The sequence below is a fragment of the Mastomys coucha genome, unplaced genomic scaffold (assembly GCF_008632895.1).
Source record: "Mastomys coucha isolate ucsf_1 unplaced genomic scaffold, UCSF_Mcou_1 pScaffold23, whole genome shotgun sequence".
NCBI classification, from domain to species: domain Eukaryota; kingdom Metazoa; phylum Chordata; class Mammalia; order Rodentia; family Muridae; genus Mastomys; species Mastomys coucha.
The window spans coordinates 47,432,598-47,459,890 of NW_022196906.1; the positions used below are offsets into that span (position 1 = coordinate 47,432,598).

The following is a 27,293-nucleotide window of genomic DNA, read 5'->3' on the forward strand; positions in this document are numbered from 1 at the left end:
CTCCTGTATTTCTTTGAGGGTGCTATTTATGTCTTTCTTAAGGTCCTGTATCATCATCATAAGTGATTCTAGATCTGAATCTTGCGTTTCCAGTGTGATGTGTGTCCAGGACTTGCTATGGTGGGAGAATTGGGTTCTGATGATGGCAAGTGACCTTGGTTTGTGTTGTTTATTTTCTTACGCTTGCCCCCTGCCATCTGGTTATCTCTAGTGCTACCTGCCCTTGCTAAATCTGACTTGAGTCAGTCCTTGGTTGTATCAGAACTCCTTAGAGTCAGGCTGTTTCTGTGATCCTGTGATTCTGAGCTTGTTAGAGCACCTGGGAGTGCAGCAGCTTCCTCTGGGTGATGTGGGATTGGCTGTGGAGCCTGGGCCCAAGGTCTGCTCAGGACACCAGCCCAGAGAGACCGGAAGAAACCAAGCCACTCTGCTGGTGGAGTTCCTGTGTGCCTGGTCCCACTGGTCCCAGTTACTCCAGGTGTTGGGACTAAGAAGAAAAAGAGGCTGTAGTTCCCAACTTAAGGTTTCAGGATGATGGGGGTTTATGAAATTCCCACATTCTGAAAAATTACTTCTTACATACTTCACCTCACAATCACAAAACTGTAGTCATCTGGAATGAGTCTAATCTGAGGATATAATTATCAATTATTACAATGGATATTCATTCTGTGGTGTACATAGATATCTGGAATAATTGCTATATAAAACAGAATTCAGTGCAAAGTAACACTTTAAATATCTCTATAGCAAGAAAAGATGCTGGGGGAGGGGCTTCTCAGTAGTCACTGTTTAGTTTTAAAATGTGCATTGGAATATGGAGAGGAAGTCAATTTATCTTTTCTCGAAGCTTGCAAGCCTTATTAAAGAAAGATGATGAATGGGCCAGCAGGAGTGGTAGTCAACTGTAATTCCATCTAAGACAGGTCTGATTCAAACTGTTAAGACATTCCAGAATGGAGTACACTGATGCTTCAAATGGCTATATTAAAGAAACAAAACACAAAAAACACTTGCATAGATTTTGCTGGGATTTCATACTAACCATTAGAGGAGGTAGTGATGCACTGTGCTGGAACTTAAAGTACAACGTCAGCATTAACTGTAAACAATTCTGACACATTGGAACTTTTCCGAACACATTTAGTGACAAGGAATTAATTAGATTTCACATAAAATTAGAATTAAAAAAACAAAAAAAAGAAATATTTAGTAAATTTACTCAAAGGAGGTTTAAATGTTACAGAAATGAAAAATATTAGAACTCTATATACAATAAAAAGTGAATATAAATTAGCCAACTCCATGGACATTCCCAGTTAAGCATTCATATAAATACACATTCACCTTTTTTCTCTATATAACACATACATGCAAACATACATGAAGTTTCTGACAAAAAAAATCAGATGCTAAAAGTATCTCAAGTTTAAAAAATGGTGTTGAATATATTTCAACAACATTCTACATGAATGTAAATCCCTGATTTAATTCCATGATTTTATCACACCAGAAGCATGGTTGCTTTTAATTTTTTTTTCTGTTTTTTTCGAGACAAGGTTTCTCTGTATAGCCCTGGCTGTCCTGGAATTCACCCTGTAGACCATGCTGGCCTCGAACTCAGAAATCCGCCTGCCTCTGCCTCCCAAGTGCTGGGATTAAAGGCGTGCGCCACCACTACCTGGCTGCTTTTAATTTTTTTTAAAAAAAGAGATATTAGTATTATAACACACTGGCTTATCAATAATTAAGGCATGTGTACACAGTATTTGTGGATAAAAAGTTTTAATATTACTTATTATGATGCTTTAAACTTTCGAAGTCTTTCCAGCAGAAGAAGAAAATTGCACACATTTAAGTGTTTCTTCACAAAACACAAAAAGAATTTTAATAATTGGTCTTTATAGTTCCTGGTAATAAGTCCTATTTTATTTTTGCATACTATAAATCACATTCTTATGCAGGACTGAATCAACCCCCAGTAGCTCTTAAACAACACTACCAAATGGTCATTTAAATTCTGCATGTAGTGAAGGCAAAGTCTTCATCATGCACTTTCACCTCATTGAAGTTGAAGCTGCTCCTCCTGGATATTTCCACTTCAATGTGAAGTAGAGTGTTAGGATTTCATTAGTGGTTTTATTAGGTGGCTTTTTAAAGAAAAAAAAAAAATCGGTCTTATTTCTTCCACAGCTCTTGGTTCTCAGGAGAGACCTACTTTTGGAAATCATATAATCCAGTGCTGCCTGAATAACCAAATACTCTTTAGAAGATGAAATCTCTCAATGCAGCTGTTAATAAATAAGCATCTACGTCCTTAGCTACATCACCAGTATATCCTGGAACCAAAGTAAGATGGTCTTCCTGTTCCCATAATCCATTCAACTGTTGCTTTAAAATCTTATTTCCATCACTTATAATTTCTGATTTAGATGAGAGTTCTGACCACCACCCTTTTATTACTGTTTGAAGCCAGTTTAATCCAACAATTACATATTCTTCAAATCTGTTTTGAAGTAAAGACTTTACTAAAGGAAGTATGCCTACACAGCAGCAGCCAAGTGAGATACATTGCTTTTCTTCCTGTAAACTATTGGTTAGAACAAGAAGGCAATCTACCACAACTCCAAGGTCTTCTATCCTCACTAAATAAGCAAAAGTTCACTTATACTTCTCTTTCTCCAGAAAGTCAAAGCTACATTCAATCTCAAACTCCTGCTGAATAGAACCTGGGCCATTGTCTCATGGTCCTGAGAAACCTCAGAAAAGAAACCACTCTATTTTGATGATGGGTTTTCTGTCTGTAAAGATCCAGAATCACCGGTATTAATGACAAATGTCCATAATTTTTGGGTAGATGGCCTGCACAAGCCAGCTCATTTTATTTGCCATGTCGCAGCCTCCATTTTTAGGAGACGGCTTAGTTCTGTAACAAGGATTTGGGAAGGAATGACAGACTTTCTGTGGCAGAGCACCTTGTGCAGTTTATCTGGGCTTTCCACTGCTTGTCCAACTGTTCTACTTATGGAAGCAGCCAACTGTTTTGGAGATCTCGTAACCTCCTTCATGTTCTTACTGGTGAAATTAGAGATCCTCTTTCTAGGAACATCACTATTACTAGGGAGGTTCTGTTTTTTAACATGGTGAGTATCCAATGCCATAACCTCTTAAGTGCCTGAGCCCAGCCACTGCGCTGATGAACGGTGCCCAGCAGCTCAGAGCATCCTTCGGATCCCCAGCCGGGCCCTACTCACAGCCATTCAAACACCACTGCCTGCGACCGGCCAGGATAGTTACCCCATGGGTGTCCCTCCTAGTCCCCTTGTTTTTGGTTTTGGATAACATACATTGTTTATAGCATGACAGCATCTTGTGGTTTTGATGGCTTAACATTTTTTTTAAAGTTTTTTTTTAATGTATTCTTGATATTGACTCTTTTTAGATGAATAGTTGGCAAGTATCTTTACCTAAAACCCATAAGCTGTCTCTCCATTCTTATAATTTTTGTTGCTCTGCATGAGAATTTTGGTCGGTATGATTCTCCAATCTGTCACTTTTGTGCTTTCTGTGCATTTAAGGGTGCCTCAAGAAAGTCTTTACTCCCACTGCCGTTCTTATGTTTCCCATGTTCCTGTAATAGTTCTGTATCTTACCTTTAGATCTTGACACATTTGAGTTGATTTTGTTAGAGGGTGAGGCACAAGGAATCGACTTTTAATCTTCTGCATTAAAATGTAGTTTATCAGCACCAAGGGAAAGAAGGAAACAGTGCCTGGGCCAACACACCATTTTTTTTTTCCTGATCATCAGTGTAGAATTAGTGGGGTATGTAGCTTTATCTCTGGGGCCACAAAGTTTTCATTATTGTAACTCAAGCATGTCCTGCAATCCTTTCAAGATTTTTGTTGTTAGCTACTGGCAGATTGGTTTTCTAAGTGAATTTTGTGATCTTTCTAGTTCTCTAAAGGATGTTCCTTGTATTTTTTAAAAGTATTGGTCAGAGTCTACAAACTTCTTTGTCTGGCATGGGAGGTCTTTCCATCTTGGGACTTCTCCAGCGGCTTTCATCAGCGCTTTGTAATGTCCACAGTAGAGGTCTTTCCGAACCTCAGCTGAATTTACTCCAAGGTTTTATGTATAATTGCTATGAGAGGATCTGCCTTCACAGCTGCCTTCACAGCAGGTTTATTAGAAGCAGGATGAGACTGAGCCTGCATGTAGTCATTTTTGGCTGAACCTATCTGGACCTAAGATCTCACTGCAAACTAGTGAGCCCTAAAGTAAGAAGTTCAAGAACAGAGCAAGATATCCCTCTCCTCAGCAAGGAAGACTATTGCTTAATATAAAGGGACAGACATGTCCTAATGCTGGTAACAGCGATTTAAACATTTCTTATCAGTAGATCATCCTCTTCTAGAAAAAGAAATGTAGTGTGTATGTATATTTATATCTGAGTACTATTTGTCCATAAAAAGAATAAAATCATGTCACCCATCATCTGTGGCAAAATGGATCTGAAAGGCCTGTTAAGCAAAATGAAAGCCAAACACAGCAAAATTAATATTGCATGCTGTCTGTCACATGGAAGCAAAAGGCCTGAGAGTACAAAGCAACCATGAGTTATGAAAGAAGGCATGGGTTGCAGGGAGAAGGACACTTCCCCAAAGAGAACCGAGAGCAGACATGATCAATAAGTTTACATTATACACATTCCTTAATATATGATATATGTATATACCAGTATATTACATATATCAATATGCCTTAATAATTAGAATAAAAAGAAAATTAAGCTCTGGAGTGATATTGCAGTGGGTTAGCAACAGAAAACAACAATGTTCTGTATATTTCCAAAACCTCAATAAAAGGGGCTGTGGAGACTTTTACCATAAACAAACTGTATATACTTGGGGCTGGAGAAGTGCCACAGTGGTTAAAAGTGCTGACTGCTCTTCCAGAAGACTCAGGTTTGATTCCCAGCACTGACATGACGGCCCACTACTATCTAACTCCAGTTTGAGAGAATCTAATCTCACCTTCTGGCGTGCAAGTGCTACACAGACAGAAGTGCAGGCAAAACACGCACACCCTCAGAAAACTCTTGAGGTGAAATACCCCAATTTGAACATTACACCACTTACGTACTTCAATATATCCCATTAACGATGAGTACATTTTTAGGCTTTTAGGGAATTAAATCCTCTCACAAAGCATACAATATCTCATTTCATATGCTTATTAGGAAGAAAGTCAAATCTTTTTTTGAATTACTGGGAATGATGGCATACACTGTCAATCTCAAGAAATTATACATTGTGGGAAATAAAAGGTGAGTTAACAACAAAGCCAAAGCTAAAAGGACCAGCCACCCCATTCTGGTTTTATACTTGAAAGTACTTGAAAGTCTGAAGAGATGCCTATATACCCATGTGTATTATGATGGCATGCTATCGCTGGGACAAAATACATGTGGTAAATAACTCGTAGGACTCCATTTGGGTTCTGTGTAAGACAGTATCATGCCTGGGAGCAGTGACACAAAGCAGCCCCAGGGTTCTATATTATGAATTCAAAGAGCATAATCCCCCCTTCCCTAACTTCTGTAACCCTCCTGGCTTGAGGCCTGCCTCTCATAACCACACCTCTCTGCCCACCTCCTGCTATTTGCCACGCCTCGAACCTGCTTCCAGTTACATCGGAAGTCCCACCTCTACTGAGACCAAAAGAAGCTGCTGATTGGGCCGGCATGCTGACAAACTTGTGGGAGGGGTTTTACCTCACCTATTCTACCTGTTGGCTTGTAACAAACAGGGCATTAAATTCAAGATGGCTAAGTGATCACGACTTCCATCTAATTTTTTTAAAACCTTCCATGTGGACAGGTATAATTTTGGCCACCCTATTTTTTCCTGACTCCTTATTCCAGAAAACTCTCTCCTACTGTTGCCTTTCCTTCTAACTCCATTTCCCAGGTAACCCTCTCTTTAACGTTGACGCTGGCCGCCAACAAACTTCCTTACACTGGCCCACCTCCTAAGGGTAGTTCTACCTCCCAAGTGTTGAAAGTATATGGATGACTTAATCTTAGAAAACCTAATGGTGTGAGCAGGATAGTAACACTCTCAGAAAAACAGCCATCTCCAGTAAGTACAGTGAGGGTTCACACACCACAAAACTTCACAGCAGTCTAGGTATGAGAAGGAATTTCCTTAACAAAAAAAGTGACATAGACGCCTCATGAAAAACCCTTTAGGACACAGGAAAACACTGGCACCTGAGCATTAGGCATCAGTCACAGGACTGTTCAAACATGACTGGTTCTGTACTGCACCAAGCTGAGGGTGCGGCCACAAGAGTAAAGGAAGACAGAGTGACAAAATAGTACTACATCTGGGAGGAAAAAAAAATTTTTTTACAGCATATATGATTGCCTAAAACAGAGGTCCCCTAAGACCATTGGAAAACACAGATAGTTTACATGGTGACTTGTAACAGTAGCAAGATTACAGTTCTGAAGCAACAACGAAAGTAATTGTATGGTTGGGGTTTACCACCACATGAGGAACTGTGTTAAAAAGTCCCAGCATTAGGAAGGCTGAGAACCACTGCTGCTAATGAACCCACATATGTTTCTAGAAAGAATAAGACTTATCTCTGGTTACTGGATGAAATGTTAGTGGGAAGTAACGAGCTTCAAATAGTAAGAGAAGTCTGAAGAGATAGCCTACCACAACTATGACGGTGCCTAGGAAGGAACGTAATGTAAGAATGCATGATCTCCTCAGTAAGAACTGGAAGAATGGTAACATTTCAGAAGCTCTAGGAATGAAGGGACGTCCTTATAGGAGCTTTAACCATCAGTGAAACCGTGGCGACGGCTGATTAGTGACAGAGCAGATTAGCAATAGCATCATGCAGCCAGGAGAGGAGCAGAAATACTGTGAAATACTCAGTCATCATGACTATTCAGCAGAAGGAAACCACATCAAAAGAACGTGTGAAAGGCTTTATGTCCCTAGTTGTTACTGCCATTTTGTATCTAACAGAATAAAAGACTTTTTTTTGTTTGAAAATATAAACATGGCAAAAGTCATCTAGTTTAGAACTTCTGCTTTTGAACAATACACTACCAACTACACACTCTTACTCCCACTGTACATAAAACCACACATCTTGTTAGAGCAAAGTTTTATTCCAAGAAATAATTTTCATTATATGAGGTCTTTACCAATTCTGAACCCAAACTTTCTGGAAGCTTTGACTACATGGTATATAAAATTCTTTTTGCCAGAAGCTGCACAGAGGAACATGAAACCCTCAAAAAGAAGGAATTTATTTTAAAACATGAAAAAATGGTTGGTGGTGGCACACCATTCCAGCACTTGGGATGTAGAGGCAGGCAGATTTATGGGTTCGAGGCCAGCCTGGTCTACAGAGTGAGTTCCAGGACAGCCAGGGCTACACAGAGAAACCCTGTCTCAGGGGAAAAAAAAAAAAAAAAAAAAAAAAAAAAAAAAAAAAAAAAAAAAAAAAAACCAGAGGAAAAAAAATGATAAAATGAAACACCATATTTAGGATATTAGGATCTTTAGTTTTTCTAGATTTAAGAAAAGTCAACTAGATTATAAGTGAAAGCAAAGAACATTGCTCATTTGCCTTCCTGTTACACGGTAACTAAGAAAACTACCAGACACACAGACTGGAATGCAGTGTCCTGGACCGGCTGTTGACTTCACTGCAGCAGCCACCCTTCTGGCCTGGACTCTGAGCTCACTGTTGTCTCCTTAGGAACTAGCCCCATGCCTGGCACACACAATACTCAAGTAAAATGGACATGTGATTATATTGTCAGCATATAATTGCATAGTTCTTTATTTAAAACAAATTGAAAATTCAGGTAACAGTATGACCAAAAACCACATATACTAGCACTACACAAATCTACACAGAATACATAATTTTATTAAGGTGCAACTAAAACATTCGAAATGGCACATTTTCTATTTCATTCTGGCCTTCTACTTTAGAAAGTAGAAGTTATTATAAACCTTGAGGTGCTCAGAGTTCTTCCCTTTTGCGTTTATTCCGCTTATGACATTTAAAGTTGTGATGGATTTCTAGGTGCACATCCTTTTTTCCTGTATTAATTTAACAATGACCTTAGTCTTAGGACCTGACTGGGGACCATTTGAGGGGTATAGGAGCACAGGGCAGGAAGAGGGTGCTGCTTCCTTTACTGCAGACAGACAGACAGACAGACAGACACACTGTCTCCCTCTTCTCTAGCAGCTTCTCACTGACTTGTGGGAAACATGCAATGTCTTCTGGCATCAGGCAAGAAACTTTCCTCCAGATAATCTGTGACACCATCAGGAATATTACAACGTTTTGTTGTAAAAATCAGAGGTGCTGATGGACATGTCAGGTACTCAGCATAAAGAAAATACCTGATTTTTAATAGCCTATAAATCTAACTATCACTCATTGGCTCCTGGTAACTGCCCATCTTACTGAAGCCTATTAAAAATATTTTCTAACTTAAAGTCTTTTTCACCTTTCAATTAGCTGCTTCTAGGTTTATCTGAAAAATCTGATAGATTTTCCAATGCCACTGAAGAAATCTGAATAGATTATGTTTATGGAATATTATTCAAGGGTGAAGAATGGATCAATTATTCCAACCTCTTCAGTGGATTAAGTACAAAAACAAATTACAAATTCACTTAGCTAGACATCATTAGCTAATTATTTTCCTCCATTCATGAAGATATCAATACTTGCTTAAAGACATTCTAAGTTCATTACATTCACCTGTTTTACTACAGTCAAATAGATACCAAATATCCATTTAAGCACTACTTACAAAATATACAAAGAAGAAAGTTGAAATGTAGAATAATTTCATAGCAGTTTACAGAAACCAAAAGAGTAGGTTGGCTTTGTGTATATATATGTGTGTGTATATATTATATATATGCATGTATATATATGTTATGCATATGTGTGTGTGAATAATACAAATAATAATAATAAAATATATATATATATATATGGTATCAGGCTTACAAATAGCAAGGGGGAAGCATTAAATGCATCTCCCTTCACCCTGCCTCCACGGTGAGACACAGGCTTAACTTTTATTTTAAGGGGCATCAATAAAACACTATGTTTTATTAGCCCATTAGCATTTAGAAGAGAGAGAACAGGTCTACTGTGGCCTGAAAGAGCTTCTGCTCTTAGGAATCTACACTACTCCTGAGATCTAAAGCCCTGGAACCAAGAAATGTCAGTAAAATCCCTGAGGACGAGACAGAAGCAAACTATCTGGAAGAATCCCTCTTAACCCAGGCCACTCAGGATTCCCACACACCGTGTGTGTGTGTGTGTGTGTGTGTGTGTATGCCTTTCAAAATGACAAAATGACCAATTAGCCCTCTAAACTCAAGAATCAACAATACAGCCACCCAGTACTTGCCTTACTATCAGAAAGATCACAACTCGATGTTTTAAGATGGTTAGTGACAGAAAAGGATGTGAAAAGTTAATTAAACAGAACGTGGTGGTACACACCTTTAACACCAACACTTAGGAGGCCCAAGGAGGTGGATCTGTTAGTTCCAGGACACACAGCTGAAAATGCAATCCACTTTTGCCTTTGTAAAAAAGTTGGAGACTTTATTGTTGTTGAATGTGTGTACACAGGCGAGCGAGCACATGACATGGCGTGCGTGGAGGTCAGAGGACTGCTTTCCTGGTTCTCCCCTTCCACTTTTTATATGGACTCTGGGGATGGACTCATATCATCAGACTTTTGTCAACTCTAAAAGTAATTTTTGAAAGAATCCAACAAACAGGTTAATAGATGAGATGAGATGTAGTTAAATAGGAGAATTTATGAACTAGGAGAAACAGAAGAGAAAAATATAGTAATGGAAATACTGAAGGGCCGAGCTGAGAGCACAGAACTTACTTCAAAACCACTAGCTACACCAGCCCTGCTCACCAGACGTCATTGCTGAGCGACCTTGCTACTGAAAGCAGAATGTTTCTTTGGTTTTGGTTTTATAGACAGGGTTTCTCTGTGTAGCCCTGGCAGTCCTTGAACTCAGATTCTCTGGAGTACAGGATTAAAGGTGTGTAGCACCACACCTGGCTTGAAATCAGAACATTTCTTTAGTGTCCCCTTCTAAAAATGCCAAGGACCAACCAGAGCTGCTTTCAGTTTTAGACATTCTCAGGTTGTGAAGCATTTGTGTAGACAGCAAGCTAAGACTAGCTATGTGCCTAATATGCAAGTCTAAAATGTGCCCAATATGTCAGGAAGTTTTGAACATGAAAATGTCTCATGTTTTGGACTTTGGGATTAAGGATGCTTACCCTATACTGCTTGCTTTCAACAGGCTCTATTTTTTTTCTCTCTTGAATCTGCAATTCTGATCTGAATATGGGGCCTCCTTCACGTTAGGCACATGTTTTACCACGGACCCACACTCCAGCCCAACATTCACTCTAAGGTGGGATTCCCATGACATAGCGACAGTTATAATTTTAGAGAGTCCCCTTTAAAAGGTATTAAGTACTTTGTTACTTAATGTGTGTGACACACACACAGAGTCTGGAAGACATGCTTTAATTAAAGATTGTTTAGAGCAGAAGTTATGAACTTGTCTTAATGTACACCAGAAGTAAAGCTCACCCTGCTGTTCCCACCGTTCGCAGTTCAGTGTGTATGTGGTGGTCCCACTGTAGTAACACTAGCATGATCTAAGAGTCAGCATGTATCCTATGTGTAGATCTGGAGTAACCACTACCTCTCACAGAGGAGAGCAGAAATACTAATATTTGGGTAGTGATCAGTCGAGTAGAAAATTGTTCAAAGGCAGTTATTCACTTTAAGTAATTCCTATCCAAATATGGTGGTGAGATGTCATTTCTGAAGTCGGAGTTTAAGAGAAAGTCCTCTAGTGAAGGTCACACCCAAGCTTTCCATCCTGGGAAGAGTCGGCTGAGATTTTTGGGATCCATGGCCTGCTGGATAAGCAAGTTCACCTGTCCACCCACACTGAGCACAGTGCCTTCCTCCACGCCTTTCAGTTTCTCTTGCAATCTCATCAAGACTCGCTCAGCTACTTTGTTGAAACTCTGGTCAGTATCACTAATGATAAAAGAACACAAAGATCACAATGAGGTACAACCATTAAGGACCTAGGAACAAGAAAATGGAAGGAACCACAGGTCCTTCCTGAAATATCCCACCTAAGGCTTTGTTTGCATTCTTGATCATCTGCACTGGGGGTGGCATGGAGGTCGGACTCATCCTCTGGCCTCTGCTGCAAATACAAAGCCTTTAAAGGATTCATAGTCCAGTCAAAGAGTGGATCGTACAAAAGAACCTAAACAGGAAAAACAAAACAATATGTGTTTTAATTATGTAGGTTAAAAACAACAGCAACCATATCATGAAGTTACAGGCAACAGTGAACGGGAAACTGTTCCAAGGAAAAACAACTGGCTGTCAGAAATTTGGGCTGATTTACCGAAGGCAAGACTGAACTCTGATGTGTGTGGCTGGGTGGTGGGGTGGGGGTGGGGCGGAGACAGAAATAATTTCTCAGATGCAGTTCCCTCACTCAGATTACTGTGGCAAAACTTTAATTGAATCTTCTAAAGGACACAGCACCACTCTTGTTATCACTGATTAATAGTGCCAGTGAGATATGAATGGCTCTTAATCCTGCCTGCACAGGAAGTCATTTACAAAACCCCCATGGTCCTACTGCATCCCTAGAAATTTGATTTGAACTCAGCATCTATGCTTTAGAAGCAATGTAGATGACACTTGTGTGCAGCCAGCCTGGCCTCTACTCTACTTCCTATATGTCTTTCCCTGTGCAGGAAACAGCTGAGTTCTTATCTCACACACTCTTAGCAGGTTGCAAATGAATGCCAGAAACACACAATTCTCACTTGGGTAGAGTTAATGTCATTAGCATGATTTTCTTCCCTCTCTGTCCTGGGTTACCATGAAATGTTGAACTGGATTTAAACTTGTAGAACACACTGCAGGCCGCAGCTCCATTCAGGTGAGCTGTCTCCAAGCTAAATAGCAAACAGGGACTGCAGGAGCCTCAGCAGCAAACTCATACTCCAGTTGCGCTTACTACTAACAAGGCTGACACACTCTGATTTCCATCTAAGTCAGCTCTGAGATTTGTAAGGTAAATGATACATGCTATCGATTTCTCTTCACGGAAACCAATCTCAAAGTAATCCTATACAGGATGCATACAGACATATCTGTATATGTATGCACATAATCATGTGTGTGGGTGTGCCTGGAAACCAGAGGTTAATGCCAGGTGCTTTCTTCAATCACTTATCTTCTTTATTTTTTGAGACAGTGTCTTATCATTGAATGGAAACTCACTGATATTTGGCTAGACTTGCTGACCAAGAGTCCCAGAGGTTGCCCCAGCTCTGCCTCCCCAGTGCTGGGACTGTAAGCATGTACCACCATGCTAGGTTTTGACATGGGTTCTGGGGATCCAAACTCAGGCCCTCATGCTAGTGGGGCAAGCACTTTGCCAACTGAGTCATCTTCTCAGGCTTAGGTGGGATGTCTAAGATGTCAAAGTGCTCATTACTTTATTAAAGATTGGGGATTGCTTAGCAATGTATAGTATTGCAAGAAACATGAGGGGACTAGAACCATTTCCAACCCCAAACTTTGTGATGTATGAAAGTGCTCATTGTGCCCCTTTCGCTGCTGCCCAAGACCCACTCCACATGAAATATAGCAAATGCTCTTCAAATGAGTGATTCTCTAATAAGCAGGCTGATGGCAAAGGAAGGCAGAAGTCCTGTGCATGCTTTACCTCTACAATGGTTAGCAGGGTTTCCTGAGAACCACGCATAACTTCCATTGTTTTTTCACAGCACCTGCAAGGGGAAACATTACAATCATGGCTTCTGTACACACCAGTATTTCAGCCCTCCTTTGCCTATATGCACTTATGAATATATATTTAGAGGATTCTTGCTAGCAATTCCCTGTATTATATTTCAAAGAGCAGGACAGCTGACTAAGGCCACATTTAAGAGATGTTCCAGAAATTGACACAAATATATACAAATGTACATACGTGTGTGTGTGTGTGTGTGTGTGTGTGTGTGTGTGTCCTAAGCTCAGCACTTACAAAGAAGAAAGCACGACTAGAAAATGCTTTGTTGTGATTACTGAGGTGAGTATTAATTTACTTTGACGAGCTGAGATTGTGGACCTTTGCTGGGAGAACTACAAGGACAACAAAATCTCAGGCTGGGAGTTATAGCAGAATATGGTTCTTTCAGACAGAACGATCGTCTTTTTATACCCCCAACCATGAGCATCAACAAAACAGCAAACACCAGAGTGAATAACAGCACAGAAGGGGGCCTCTTCCACAGGAGGTCAGGTCTGGCCACACAACATCATGCTGAATTAACACCGAGGTGGCCGAAAAAAACCCTATTAGTATCCGTACCAAGGGTCTTCTCCTTACTATTATGAAACGCTTTGCATCATCTATTTATAATCTACAAGCTGCATAGTTTTGATAGCAAATATTGGTCTCTTTCCCTCCCTTACCTTCTGAAGACACCTTCCACACCAGTGATGCCCATCCCATCCACAATATCTCTGGTGAGTCTAAAAGGAACTGTTTCTGGAGTGGGAAGAATCTTCCCCTGTTCAAAAGCCACTCCTAAAATAAAAGAGACGTGAGGCAAGCAAGTCTGACAGGCTGATACACTGTCTCCGTAAGTACATGCTAACTCTGTAAGGCTGATACGCTGTCTCTGTAAGTACATGCTAACTCTGTAAGGCTGATACGCTGTCTCCATAAGTACATGCTAACTCTGACAGGCTGATACGCCGTCTCCGTAAGTACATGCTAACTCTGTAAGGCTGATACGCTGTCTCCGTAAATACATGCTAACTCTGTAAAGGTGGCAAATCGTCTGTTACTCATGCTCTGTTAGTCCTGGATGAATGAATAATGTCTAATTCTATGCTTGCTTTCCCTGTGTATCTGAGCTTCATTTATCTATGAGAACTACGTCAAATGCAAATGTAACAGCTTCTTGTCGAAGGAAGGCACATTAAAGGATGATTTTAAAACTGGGTAACTGGTGTGGTTAAAATGTAGAAGATTTATGTACCAAACATTTTAAAACATTTTTAATAATTAAAAAAAAAAAGTTCTGGGCTGGTGAGATGGCTCAGCGGGTAAGAGCACCGACTGCCCTTCCGAAGGTCATGAGTTCAAATCCCAGCAACCACATGGTGGCTCACAACCACTCATAATGAGATCTGACGCTACAGTGTACTTATAATAAATAAGTAAAGAATAAATATATCTTTTAAAAAGTTCTGAGATATAGACTCATATGCTGATTCTGAGGTATTTACAGATTCACATGTAATTCTAAAAAATAATGCACAAAGATCACCCTACACACTTTCTACCTGTTTTTCCCACTATAGTAGAAAATCATGGTACAGTATCACAGTCAGAAATATGGACTCTGGTATAACCAAGACAGTAACACTTTACCACCAAGAGATCTCTCATAAGGCCCTTTATAGCCACATCTATTTTCCTCAGAGGGCTTGCCGATCTCTACACGTATCTCCATTCATCTAATCACCAGGGATGTCCTTAGTTTTATAACTGTCCTCTCAAATGAGTTATGTAACTGAAACCACACTTGCATTCACTCCAACTGTCTGCTGCAGTTAATACTGGACTTCATTACTGCCTTCCTGGAGTATTTTCCTCCTGTGGCTTAAGAGATGGCTTTTGTGGGACCATCTTCTTTGATGTGCTGAAGAGATGGCTTAGAAGCTAAGATACCCCTCCTCTTGGTTTGTGGGACTTACTTTTGTTTTTTGTTTTGACATGGGGCAGGAGGGGTGTCATTTTATAGCCCAGACTGGTCTAAAACTCCCTATATAGCCTAAGCTGTCTTTGAACTCACAGCAATCCTCCTGCCTCAGCCTTTTAAGTGGTGGGATTGCAGTCATGAGCTACAAGGCCCACTCTGGTTTAGTTTTTTTCAGTACTAGCATTGCCAATGCTTCAGTGTGAGATCAGAGTCTGAATCAGCCCAGTGACTGCAGCCATGTCTATTGCTGATGAGCTGGACTCGCCATGACATCCAAACTCTCTCACTTTTATATTGAGCTGCTGCTGCCATCTGGAAATCTCACTAATGTTTTGGGAAAATGTGAAAAACTCATAGTTTTTTAACTGTTTATGAGATCTGCTGTATTCCTTCGTTAGATGCTTCAGATGTCTGGAATCCCCCTCCCGCTCTGTATCACTGACTTCAATGGCACAGCTTACTACAAAAATGTCCTCAAATCCAATCTCCTTGTCACAACACTAGTCCCAGCCATCATCATTTCATGTCCACACTATCATTTTCTCTCTTAACTCCCTGGTCCAAACTGCTCAGAAAATTGCTCAAAATTCAAACACCATTGTCTGCTGGTTAAATACTTTTCACTTTCCACCAACAGACTAAAAGTCAAAACTCTGTAGCCCATCTTTTCAGTCTACTACCATGCTCCATCTCAAGTTACTTAACTTCTGGCAAAGTTCCCCCTAGCAAGATTACTAATCACCCCCACCCCCTCCTCATTTTTTTTTAGATCCCCATCTTCTCGATCACCCTTCCTTCTTGTCTTGAGGACTTGACTCAACTGCCACTCAATCTTACAGTGACATTTACTCATGGTCACAGGTGGATGCAGCCACACCTCTCACCACGACCGCTTATGCTTAAAAAATAATCTTGTTGTATTTTCCTGCTGATGTGTGCGTGGACTTCCTCAGATTTGTAACATGCTGATAGGCAAACAGTCTGTGATGACTAAATATTAATGAGAGATCCTCATCTTTTATTACTCACCCAGATCTATGTGCACGAGTTCTGCTGACTGCTCATTTATCAGGATGTTCTGTACATGCCTATCACCAAGTCCAAGGATGTAACCAACTAGAGAAAAGCCCAAAATCAGCCATGTGAAACCTATAATACACAGTCAACTATAATCTCAACTAGTACCATTGACTCTACGCAATTTTTAAGCAGTTTAGACTTTAAAGCTACTTAAAGGAAACTATACACAGTGAATAGCGTGTAGAATTTAAGTAAAATCTAGGCAGACACTCTAATCCCACAAGCACTGAGGCCTCCCCTCAGCATGCCCTGCTGCTCTATGTACAGCACAACAGTGGCAGAAGGAACTGCTTTAGCTACAAATTAACATGAGACAGTCTCCCCATTTCTGTCAGTTCTCATGGTCTAGGACTTGTTAATGGCTTTAACTAACTTTACTTCAATCTCATACAAAATTAAGTCAAAACATATGTTGTACACCAAGCATTTAAACACATAACACAATCTCTGTTCTGAGAGTCTATTAAGCAGAACAAATCAGTGGTTTTGTACAGAAGAATAAGAAGTCAAATGGCAATATCAAAGGTTTTATTTTCCAAAGAAAATCTCAAAAAATGTGTATTAAAGGAAGAGAAAACAAATCATTCACTACACTAAAAACTAAACCCAAACTGGTTTTATTTCTCTACCTTAGAGTAGAATTCTCTTCTGAAAATATGGTTGCAAGCTAACAATTAGCATGAACAAACATGATCTCCTTGTGAGGACAGTTTGAGTAACAACCACCATTATCACTACAATCTCCCTGTAGGACGGATGCAGTCATGTGATCAATACGTAATATCTATAGGATTACCACCATTACCTCCACCATTTCCTTATGAGACAGATGCAGTCATGTGATCAATATGTAATATTTACAGGATTACCATCATTACCACTACTATCTCCTTGTAGGACAGATGCAGTTATGTGATCAATATGTAAGATCTACAGGATTACCGATAGAAGATGTGGCCACGCTTCGTGTATATGCCAATCGTTTCTCAAACCAAACAGCTGGGTCCAAGAATTTTTCCATGCAGAAGTAACGGAAAACTGGTTCAAAATTTTGGCAAATAGTCATGAAGGTATCGTATTTCTCTTCAAAAGACTTCTTTTGTACTTCCTTTAAACAGAACATTTAAAACATTTTTTTTCAGTATTATGCTCACGTCATTCAGCTAATATCCACAATGCTTTTACATGAAAGAGCTAATATATTATAGGGGTAATAAAAGGTGAAAAGAGACACTCTACTCACAATAAGTCTGCAATCTGGCCAGGAAAACCTTTAATTCAAGTGATAATCGCATCAGGACCCTCTCTCTTGGACTTTTTTTAAACTAAATTCTAATTTGAAGGTTCTTATAATACAGAAGAACAGCGTGGGAAATGAAAGAAGCGCTCCCAATAATCTCTCAGTTATCTCAGGTAGTGTCACAGGACAGAGGCATCAGACTTCTGCCCTCTAGAGCCTCTCCATGGCATACGTTCCTGAAGCCCGGTTTATCACCTTCCATGCGCTCAGTGTCCATCCATTTGAGGATGGTGTGCTGACCTGGTCCAGACACCTCTAGTTGACCTGAGTGATGATGTGCCACTGCATTCCCAACTCAACATCCACGTCCAAACGCAGCAGCTAGCCTCGTGATCTAGAAAACTGGGAAGAATGCGCCTCTCTGGACACTCTTCTCGTTCTTTACCTAATAGAATTCCATCCAAGTATAGATGGTGTACTGAGTAGACTCACCAGCCTGTTTCCCCTCTCTCTTTTCTCACTTCTTACCCTCCCCTTTGAATCCTTTGTCTCCTTAAAATATTACAGTTCTGTTCTCTTTCATTTTATATATACACATTATTTTTTTAAATCTAGGAACCACAAATTTGAAAAATTATACATCTGTCTGAGATGGTTTAATTAACTTAGTATTATTATTTGCAGCGGCATCCATTTTTCTGCAAACAATATAACTTCATTCTTTTTTAAACCTTAAAATTTTTCCATTTTCCTTATTGATTCCTATTGCTTGACACACCTAGACTGACTCTAGAATTTGTATACTATGACCACCTGGGAACCCTTCATGTTTGGAACAGTACAGCTGGGTCATATGGTAGATGTGTTTTTAGGTTTTTAAGAAGCCTCCACATTGATTTCCACAGTGGCTGGAGTAGTTGGCATCAGCAGCAGCAGCAGTATGTAAGGGCATCTGTGCTAGCATTAGTTGTGTTTTATTACTTAATTTTTAGTTTTATTTTACTTTATGTGTATGGATGTTTTGCCTGCATGCATGTATGTGCAGCATATGGGTACCTGTTGGATCCCCTGGAATGGGGTTGAGGATGATTGTGAGCCACCATGCATGCACTGAGAATTGAACCCAGGTCCTCTGCAAGAGTATCAAGTACTCTTAAACTTGAAGCCGTCTCTCCAGCCCAATTTTATTACATTTTTATTTACTGTGTGTGTGGTGGTGGTGGAAATGCATATACCACAATGCACATGTGTTAGTCAGAGCAGAGCAGAGCCTGTGGGGGTTGGTGCTCGCCTTCCACCACCTGAGTCCTGTGATTTGAACTCAGGTGGTCAGGCTTAGCAGCAGGAATCTTCTTACCTGCTGAGCCATCTCTCCAGGCTCCTTGTCAAGCTGACATGGGTAAGAGAACATCTCAATGTCTAGTGAAGTAGAACACTTGCTCACACGTTGGTTCAGAGTTCACCTTTCTAACCGTTCATTTTGTTAGCCTATGTATTGGTTTGGTCATTTGTTTACTTATTCTTTTTTAAATTCTTTGTTTATTCTAGTTATTAAGCTTCTGTCAGATACAGAGTTGGCAAAGACTTTCCCCCTTTCTGGAAGCTGCCTTTACATTTCATTACCTCATTCCTTTGCTGTAAAGATGCTTTTTAATTTTACACGATCCTGTTTGTCGGCTGCTGACTTTATTTCTGAGTGACTCAAGTCCTATTCAGAGGGACCTTGTATTTTCCTCAGATCTTTCTCTAAGAGCATAGTATTACTTCTAATCAATCAAATTCTACCAGTCTTGCCTCTTTAATATATTTCTTATTTACCCACAATTCTTTATTCCTAACATTGGTCTTAATTAAAAAAATATCCCTAATTTGTTTTCTCAAAACCACAACATACATCACTGTCAGAATTATCTTTCTAAAATGTAAATCTGAAGCCGGGCATGATGGCACATGCTTTTAATCCTAGCACTCAAGAGGCAGAGGCAGGTGGATCTCTGAGTTCCAAGCCAGCCCTGGTCTACATCCTGAGCTCCAGGACAGCCAGCACTAGAGAGACCGTGCCTCAAAGCTCCCCTCTCCCCCCAAAGTAAATCTGACATCCTGATTCTTCACAGGGATCTCTTTTCACCTTCAGGATAAACGCTTGCGAACATTTTACAGCAAACCTATGCTTTTTGGGTCGATTACAACTCCAGCCTCACCTATCCCTTCTTAAAACCCAAGCTTATGTGATCTGTAACAGCACATGTTTCCTCCCTTCATACTATTTAAAAACAATCTTGTTTCACTCACACATACATTCACCTTTGTAAGTTTACATCTTGTTTTCACTTAGTATCTTTAACAATTATCTCATGAGACTATGTATCTTGTATTTTATCACATCAGGAGGCTCTATGAACTACTGAAGAACCTTCCAACTCACCATCATCTTCTTTTGGCACTGATAGGCGCTGAAATCATTTGGCCTGTATCTTTTATGAGCACCTTCTTCGTTGTTAACAAGATATTCACCAATAGGGATGGTTCCTGTGCACCACTCGAGAACACCGCTTCGCTGAGAGAGGGGAACCACCTGAAATGAAATCAAATACCTCTAATTACAGAAAGACATTAAAGAACTGTCAATGGTCATTTACCATCAGCAGGTACAAAGTATGTGAGGGAAACACTCATAAACATAAAATAAAATAAATCTTAACAACAATAACAACAAAACAGCCTTTACTGCCTTTAACTTTTGTTTTTAGCATTAATTGAGAATGTCTAACATCTATTGGGCTGGGAATGTATCTCAGTTGGTAGCATACACATTCGGTTTTCAGAAATGTACACCACAAAATTTTAAGGCTTATTCTGTTTTATTGACCTCCTCCAGTCCCATCTGCACCCCACCTCAGTGCAGGATATTGAACTCTGGGCCTTATACCTGATAGGCAAGCATTCAATACTCACTTAAAAATTTTTATTGAAATTTTACTGTCATACATTATTTTCAAATAAGCTGGTATTTTTTCAATGCCATCCCATTTAAGACAAATCTTAATTTGTCTTTATATGTTAAATCCATCCATGTACTTGTCCTAGGGACAAGTACATTCCTAGGCAGTGTTACATAGGGATGGCCTGCACCTACACATATTGTATCAAATGGTGTTGCAGATGTGCCCCTGAATTTTCAACTGTTCATTGCTGTGCCAAGTGCTGGCAGGATATTTGGTATTGTCACTTCTATGACCCATTACCTGCTTTCTATAAGTAAATGTTTGTCACTTCCTCACCTGCCCCAAAGAGGATTCTAAGACTATCATATTAAAAAGCAAGCTGCCATGGGGGAGGTCATGGAAGGTCATACTGCCTTCAATCTGGCCAAAAGGACAGTCTACCCTATGGACATGGTGTACTCCTGCTCTGCTAGGCTCAGAATGAGTAAGCTGTGGGACCTCGCCCACTGTGCTAAACAGTTTTTTTTAAATTAATTTTTTTAATTTATTATATGTAAGTACACTGTAGCTGTCTTCAGATATTCCAGAAGAGGGCATCAGATCTCATTATGGATGGTTGTGAGCCACCATGTGGTTGCTGGGATTTGAACTCAGGACCTTCGGAAGAGCAGTCGATGCTCTTAACCACTGAGCCATCTCTCCAGCCCTTTTTTTTTTTTTTTTAGGTGAAAGAAATGTGACTTTTCTTAAATAAAGAGCTGGTGACGGGAGACAGGGCAGAAGAAGGCTGAATGTCTTGGCAAAAGACAGGCAGGAGACAGAACCATGGACAAAAATGCAGAAGGGATGTAAAGAGGGAGAGAGAGAGGAGAAGCTAGCCGAGAGATGAGACTGCACCGGCAAAAAGGCCACCAGCCTTAAACTATCCAGATACCTGAGTGTCTTTAGTATAAAACCTCAAGTGGGGTCCCAATACCCCACAACACATACTACCTCCTCCGCTTCTTATACAGGGACCATGCTAGTTTTCTTTGTGCCGGTCCAGTTTTAGAATCTGTGCTGCTGCCTGCAGTGAGCACAATGATACATACTCTTTAGCTGTTGTGAAGGGAGAACTTTTCCAATGCATTTTAAAACAAGTATTAGTGTTTAGGTAAAATATTGGCTTCTAGTAAAATATTTGAGTTTCTAGAGAAGATACTTGTAGAGTCTACCCTTCTGAAAGTAAAAGAAACAGCTACTGAGACTGTTCTGGCTGGCTCTCTACTAGAAGTGAATTAAACGCTTTTCAGTTTGTTCCTATCTTCCTGGGGAAAGATAAGCAGCAAAAAGTCCTGAGACAGCAGTGACAGAGGACGGAGATGGGGAAGAGAGCAAAGCCAGAAAAGGACAAACATCGGGAACCTTCATCTCTTACGAAAAAAGATCAGCTAATAATAGAATAACAGGACTTGAGGGTTTCTCCAGTGAATTGTGGAGAAAATGGAAGTGGGCCTAACTCCTTTGACTGTCCTATAGTAAAATCTACCAAATTAAGGTTGCAGTGTCCTCTCACCTAGCAATCCAATTTCTGGAAGTCTTTCAAACAGATGGACCTGAATGTGAGTGAAGCATGCATGTTTATTTCATCTGTCCTGTGCATAGCATCACTGTTGTAGTAACACAAGCTCAGAGATAATCAAAATGAGCTATGCACAGATAAACGGCAGCAGCATAATCCCTACAGCACACTACTTAACACAATAAAGGGGACTACTGCTGTTGACTGTAGAGAATGTCTAATGGCAGCTAACATTAAATAATACTAACATGAAAATTAAAGTTGTATCGTCCAACCTGAGGGTGGCACTCTACAGTCTCTCAAGCAAAGCCAGTATTGGTCTATTTCTGTACAGCTTGTGAGCAAAGAGTGGCTGCACAGATTTTAAAGTCACAAGTAAAACCTAAAGAATATACAAGAGTCCTTCACAGAAGACATTTGCTCATCCTTGGTCCAAACAGCGCCCTTCCCTTGGGGAAGCTGCAGAACACACACTACCCTGTAGGACCACAAGTTACCTTGTATGTGCAGATAGTCAGTTTCCTCTTTCTAGTCTCAGTGTTTCTCTGCAGCAGTGTATTGCACATCTGGAAAACCTGCTGCATGACAGCATCTTGCCTCAGGTCATCACGGCCCTTCAGAACAGCCAGACATAAACAGGCACAGTTTACTTTATTATAAGCACACAGAGTCATCTAAGAAGAGGCACAACAAGTCAATCTGACTTTCTATGCTTCTTCAGAATCTCTTGAATAATTAATACCTACTGTCATTTTTAATTTAGGGAAAAAAAAACTACAAAACTGGGAAGCAGACTGATACGAAAGACCACGTTTGTCTTAGCTGCTTCTCTAATAACTGAACTCCCTCACCTGAAGGCACAATACAAAACATCCTAAAAAAGTAATATTTCATTTCTCTTCTATTTTCAGCAAGACCTCAAAAGCCCCTAAGCAGCAATGCACAGCAAGGAGTGCTGTTACTTCTCAGGAGCAGGTGCCCGTGTCAGGCCTTAAGTCTGTTCTCATCACCACCAAAAGCCTTTTCTACAAGTAAGCGCACAGTGTGTGCAGTCTTTCTCTTGAATTAACTGTGCAAGAGCCTGCTAAGCCCAGTAGTGCCGACCAACCTACAGTCTCAGCTTCTCCAGAGACTGAGGCAAGAGAGTCTTACATTCAAGCCCCGCCCAGCAAGTTCAGCAAGACCCTGTGTCAAGTAGAACCTAAAGGAGAGCTGGGATGCAACTCAGAAGCAGAAAGCTGGTGAGCATGAATGAGGCCCTGGTCCTAATCCATAACAGTAGGAAACAAGACAAAAATTAGTCTTTCAGAGAAAGACATAATAAAAAAAAAAGCAGTTTGGTTCTACCAAACTGTATTTCTGATTCACAAATGTTTCCTACCTGTCATTACTCAGGAGAAAGCTAGATCCAGACAGCCAAATGGGGCAAGAAGAAAACATCTTGCTGTTGATGGCATTAACCCTCTAAGGACTACAGAAGAAACAAGAAGTCTCACCTTCACAAGCTGTCGCCTTTCCTTGCCATCAGAACCCACACAATCTATTATTTTTGGTAAATTTAAGCCTCCAGCTAAGCGAAATTCTGTTTTAAATGATTTTATAGTCACCAGATTTTCATACTCTCCTGTGGGGTCAACCTAATAAATGATGAAAAATGATTATAACAGGCCAGCCAAACAATTAACATGGAAGAAAAACAAATTACAAATAGAGGTATAATAACAGAGGTATAAATGACAACACATTGCTGATTAACAACTAGATTTCTAATTTGTTTAATTAAAGTTAGAGTAAGCCGGGGGGTGGTGGCACACGCCTTTAATCCCAGCACTTGGGAGGCAGAGGCAGGTGGATTTCTGAGTTTGAGGCCAGCCTGGTCTACAGAATGAGTTCCAGGATAGCCAGGGCTATACAGAGAAACCCTGTCTCGAAAAAACCAAAAAAAGAATAAATGACACTGGTAGATTTTTATTACTTGCTATTTACGTGGTGTGTATGAGTGTGCATGTGGGTGACCACACATATGTGTGTCACCATGCTGGTTAGGGTTAGGTTAGGCTGAGCTCTGGTTTAAAGGCTGGGCAGCAAGTGTCTTTACTTGGTGAGCCATCTTGCTGACTCAGATTTTTAAAATTACATAAACGTAGTTTACTTTCTTAAACATCTTTTAACATATGAAACAATAATTAGCCATTTGGACTAAAAAAAAAAGCCTACAAATAATTTAATCTACTAGTGTGTAATTTAGTCCTATTAAAAATCAAAAGTTAATAGTAAATTACCTTAATTTCCATAGTGGGAACAACAACATCTTCTAAATTCTTCAGTTTAGTGATCGGCTGGTTGGCTGGAATATTGATGCCTTCTACATTAAAAAATAAAGAGATTTTAGTGACAGCTGTAAATGGAGGAGTGTCACTGCAGGTTGAGCTGGAGAGCGGCAGTGGCACTTTCACACATACTTCTCTGATTCCTCCACTGAGAGGCATCCAAGTTTGCCAATATGATGTAAGCATCGCAGAGCGCCTCCATGTCCTTCACCATCTTACATCTCTTACTTCTGATGGAGTGGATGATTTTGGTTGCAGCCTCTGTTCGATCCTACCACCAGCAACAAAGAACAAGAACCACTGTACTTTTAAGCTTCTTGGAGCTATACAAAGACAACTTATGCATAGGTCTAGAAAATGGACAGACTATAACTCTAAGACAAAACACCCACCCAGTGAACAAAATACACACATACAAAAATTCAAAGTTAATGACTTGGGTGCCTTTCAAAAATCTGTTTTTCTGGGCCCAGAGAGATGGCTCAGTGGTTCAGAGCACTTGCTGACAGCAACCTCAGGTAGAGGGAATCCAAAACCCTCTCCTGGCTTCTGTACATATGGTACAGGGCAACCATTCACACACATTAAAAATAAATAAATCTTTTTAAAAAAAATCTGTTTTTTTTTCCTTTGCCCATTGCTACAAGAAAACAAAATCAAACTGGTATTTATGCTCTGGGAAATGTTTAGGAATTTTTAACCAATTCTGGATGGCATCATCATAATAAAGGATATAAAATCTAAATACTACCGGCAGCATGCATTCTGAGAATTAAGAAAGGAGAATTCTAGGAAAGAATGACCATCACCACACAAAAGAGTACACGTGTTTAACCCAAATACCTCGTCAAGCTGAGAGTTTTCTTTAGGTGCATTTTTGGTTATTCGACTCCTCCTTGCTGTCTCTGGTTTGCTCAAAAATTCATCTTTGTTCGCATTTGCTAAGGCCAGTATAATGAACAAAGTATGATGGGGGTGATCCAGTGAAATCCTAGAGATTAGCTATCAGAAAAGTAATTTAACTATTAGTTTCATGCAAATAGAAAAAGACCTTAAATATACAGTTTTCATTTTATCGCACATCAAGATTCAAGTTAATGTCATTACTGTATAGTAAGTAGTGGGTGTGTATATCTGTGAGAGAGAGCTAGAGAGGAATGCCAGAAATAAGAGACAAACTTATCTGCAATGAAAGAGAAAATTTAATATTTTGATTTCTAATTTTTACTAATATAAAAGACAGGTAGTTATTATGTGTACTTACATTATTGAGGACTTCATGAAATCCTAGACCTCCTGTCATTTTGGTCCCCATTCGAGCAGCCAATTGATACATGAGAGGCAAAAACTTATAGGATGAAATCTTCATTCCATCTTTCTGCCATTAAAAAGTATAAAATATAGAAACATGTTTATAATATAATCTTACATCTATGGTACCTAAAATAATGGTCCTCCACTAGTACACCCTAGTGACTGTCAAAACTTTACTAACTAGACAATTTTCCTTATCTCTTGGCCTACTTGAAAGTCTTTCTAATGAGATGCCTAGGTAATAATAAAATTCACTTAGTGATTCAGTGATAACAAAAATACTTAGCCCTAAATTACACTGTATCCAGAGCTGGTGTGCTAACCATCACATCTGTTCCAGTGACTCCAAGGAGGACAGATGTGAATCTGAGTCTACTGTGGTCACAACTCCGAAGAAGTCAGGGGGTAACAAATTCAAGCTCTTTTCCCTACATGCCAGAAGTAATGAAGTTTAACACACACAGTAGAATAGATTGGTTTTGTTGATTTTGAGTCTTACCATTCTTTTCATTCTGGAGAAACATTTTATCTTTAATCTTTAAACTAAGTATGTATATATATGTATTCATATATATACACACACACATATATATATATACATATATACACACACTTTTATATATATTTATTTTATGATCACTTCTTAAGATATTTTTTCTTTTTTAAAAGATTTATTTATTTATTTATTTATTTATTACATATAAGTACACTATAGCTGTCTTCAGACACTTTTTCTTCTTTCTTCAGCCCCGCTTGCTCCAGCCCAAACATTTATTTATTTATTTATTTATTTATTTATTATAAAGTACACTATAGCTGTCTTCACACACCCCAGAACAGGGCATCAGATCTAATTATGGATGGTTGTGAGCCACCATGTGGCTGTTGGGAATTGACCTTTAGAAGAGCAGTCAGTGCTCTTAACTACTGAGCTATCTCTCCAGCCCAAGATATTTTTTTCAATAAAAACTTACAAGTACTCGTGTATATGTTATGGCTTTTTTAATTTGTAAAAGGACTCTATTGGAGACAAAGATCCCTCAAAAGCACAAATAAAACAAAGGAAAATTCTTGCTTAGCATCACATTATTTTTGTGTTTCCTATTCTCCAGTCTAGCATTCCCTTCTATAGACTGCTCTACATTATCTGCAAAGGTACAACACTAAGAGAAATTCTCTCGCCTCCACACAGACTTGTATCGCTTAGGGTTTATAAAGTTCTTATTTGCAGAGCACCAGACCCATGATGAGGGGTACACAGGGATGTGCAAAGTCGGACACTGCAGGAGCTTAGGCCTCAGTGTTTAAAGTGTATGCTCCAATGCTGGGCTGGGTAAGACTTGCCTTCATCATGCCATTGACTTCAGAAACTCCAGAATTTTCAAGCCAGAGGGAGCAAAGCCGGAACACCCACAGGTTGTGTTCTTCTCCACTTAGTAAACAGCTGATGTAGTTCTCCACTGCTTTACACAGGAAGCGTTTCCGGTCCTCTTTCAGTGCATGGAGAGCACATTCATCCAGTTCCAGTTCTCTCTGAACCTTTACTGTGTATCTTGATAAATTCAAACGAAAATGTCACAAAACTTTACATAACTATAAAATCATACACAACATACAACATAAATGAAAAACAAGGTGTTTTCTCCAAAAAATTTTAAATATAATAAAAGGAACTAAATAGCTTGTCACATCAGCAATTAACAGGTCTTCCATACACCCAAGGACAGAGTGGACTCTAAGTTAATCCTATGCTTTCTCCAAACATACAAAATCCCAATGCAGACCTACAAGTAACTTGACAGGGGCTGGAGAGATGGTTCAGCGGTTAAGAAGAGCACTGACTGCTCTTCTGAAGGTCCTGAGTTCAAATCTCAGCAACCACATGGTGGCTCACAACC

At 39.7% G+C, this 27,293-nt stretch overlaps 2 protein-coding genes and 1 pseudogene across 3 annotated transcripts in view; 1 reads left to right on the forward strand and 2 right to left on the reverse strand.

Annotated features, from left to right (window-relative positions):
• Positions 1-17,012, forward strand: part of CUNH11orf65 (chromosome unknown C11orf65 homolog) — a 52,621-nt gene extending 35,609 nt beyond the window's left edge. Inside the window, exons 9-10 of one of the 2 annotated variants that reach the window (XR_004111731.1) lie at positions 2,194-2,350; positions 16,903-17,012. Coding sequence is in view for 1 of the 2 variants with exons in the window: in XM_031344968.1 (XP_031200828.1) it covers positions 2,194-2,276 (83 nt within the window). In the remaining variant the exon portion in view is untranslated. Of the gene's footprint in view, positions 1-2,193; positions 2,506-16,902 lie in introns of those variants that run through there. The other variant, XM_031344968.1, reaches the window with a different exon arrangement.
• On the reverse strand, positions 2,302-3,161 carry LOC116073225 (annotated as a pseudogene).
• The window catches only part of Atm (ATM serine/threonine kinase), a 103,625-nt gene continuing 84,172 nt past the window's right edge, over positions 7,841-27,293 (reverse strand). The window contains exons 50-63 of the mRNA XM_031344960.1: positions 26,740-26,947; positions 25,346-25,459; positions 24,925-25,083; positions 24,214-24,352; positions 24,034-24,116; positions 23,248-23,388; positions 22,249-22,365; positions 19,671-19,820; positions 16,948-17,113; positions 15,955-16,041; positions 13,628-13,742; positions 12,876-12,939; positions 11,257-11,393; positions 7,841-11,155 (exon numbers count right to left, since the gene is read on the reverse strand). Of these exons, the coding sequence (XP_031200820.1) occupies positions 10,972-11,155; positions 11,257-11,393; positions 12,876-12,939; positions 13,628-13,742; positions 15,955-16,041; positions 16,948-17,113; positions 19,671-19,820; positions 22,249-22,365; positions 23,248-23,388; positions 24,034-24,116; positions 24,214-24,352; positions 24,925-25,083; positions 25,346-25,459; positions 26,740-26,947 (1,864 nt within the window). The 3' untranslated portion in view covers positions 7,841-10,971. The remainder of the gene's footprint in view (positions 11,156-11,256; positions 11,394-12,875; positions 12,940-13,627; positions 13,743-15,954; positions 16,042-16,947; positions 17,114-19,670; positions 19,821-22,248; positions 22,366-23,247; positions 23,389-24,033; positions 24,117-24,213; positions 24,353-24,924; positions 25,084-25,345; positions 25,460-26,739; positions 26,948-27,293) is intronic.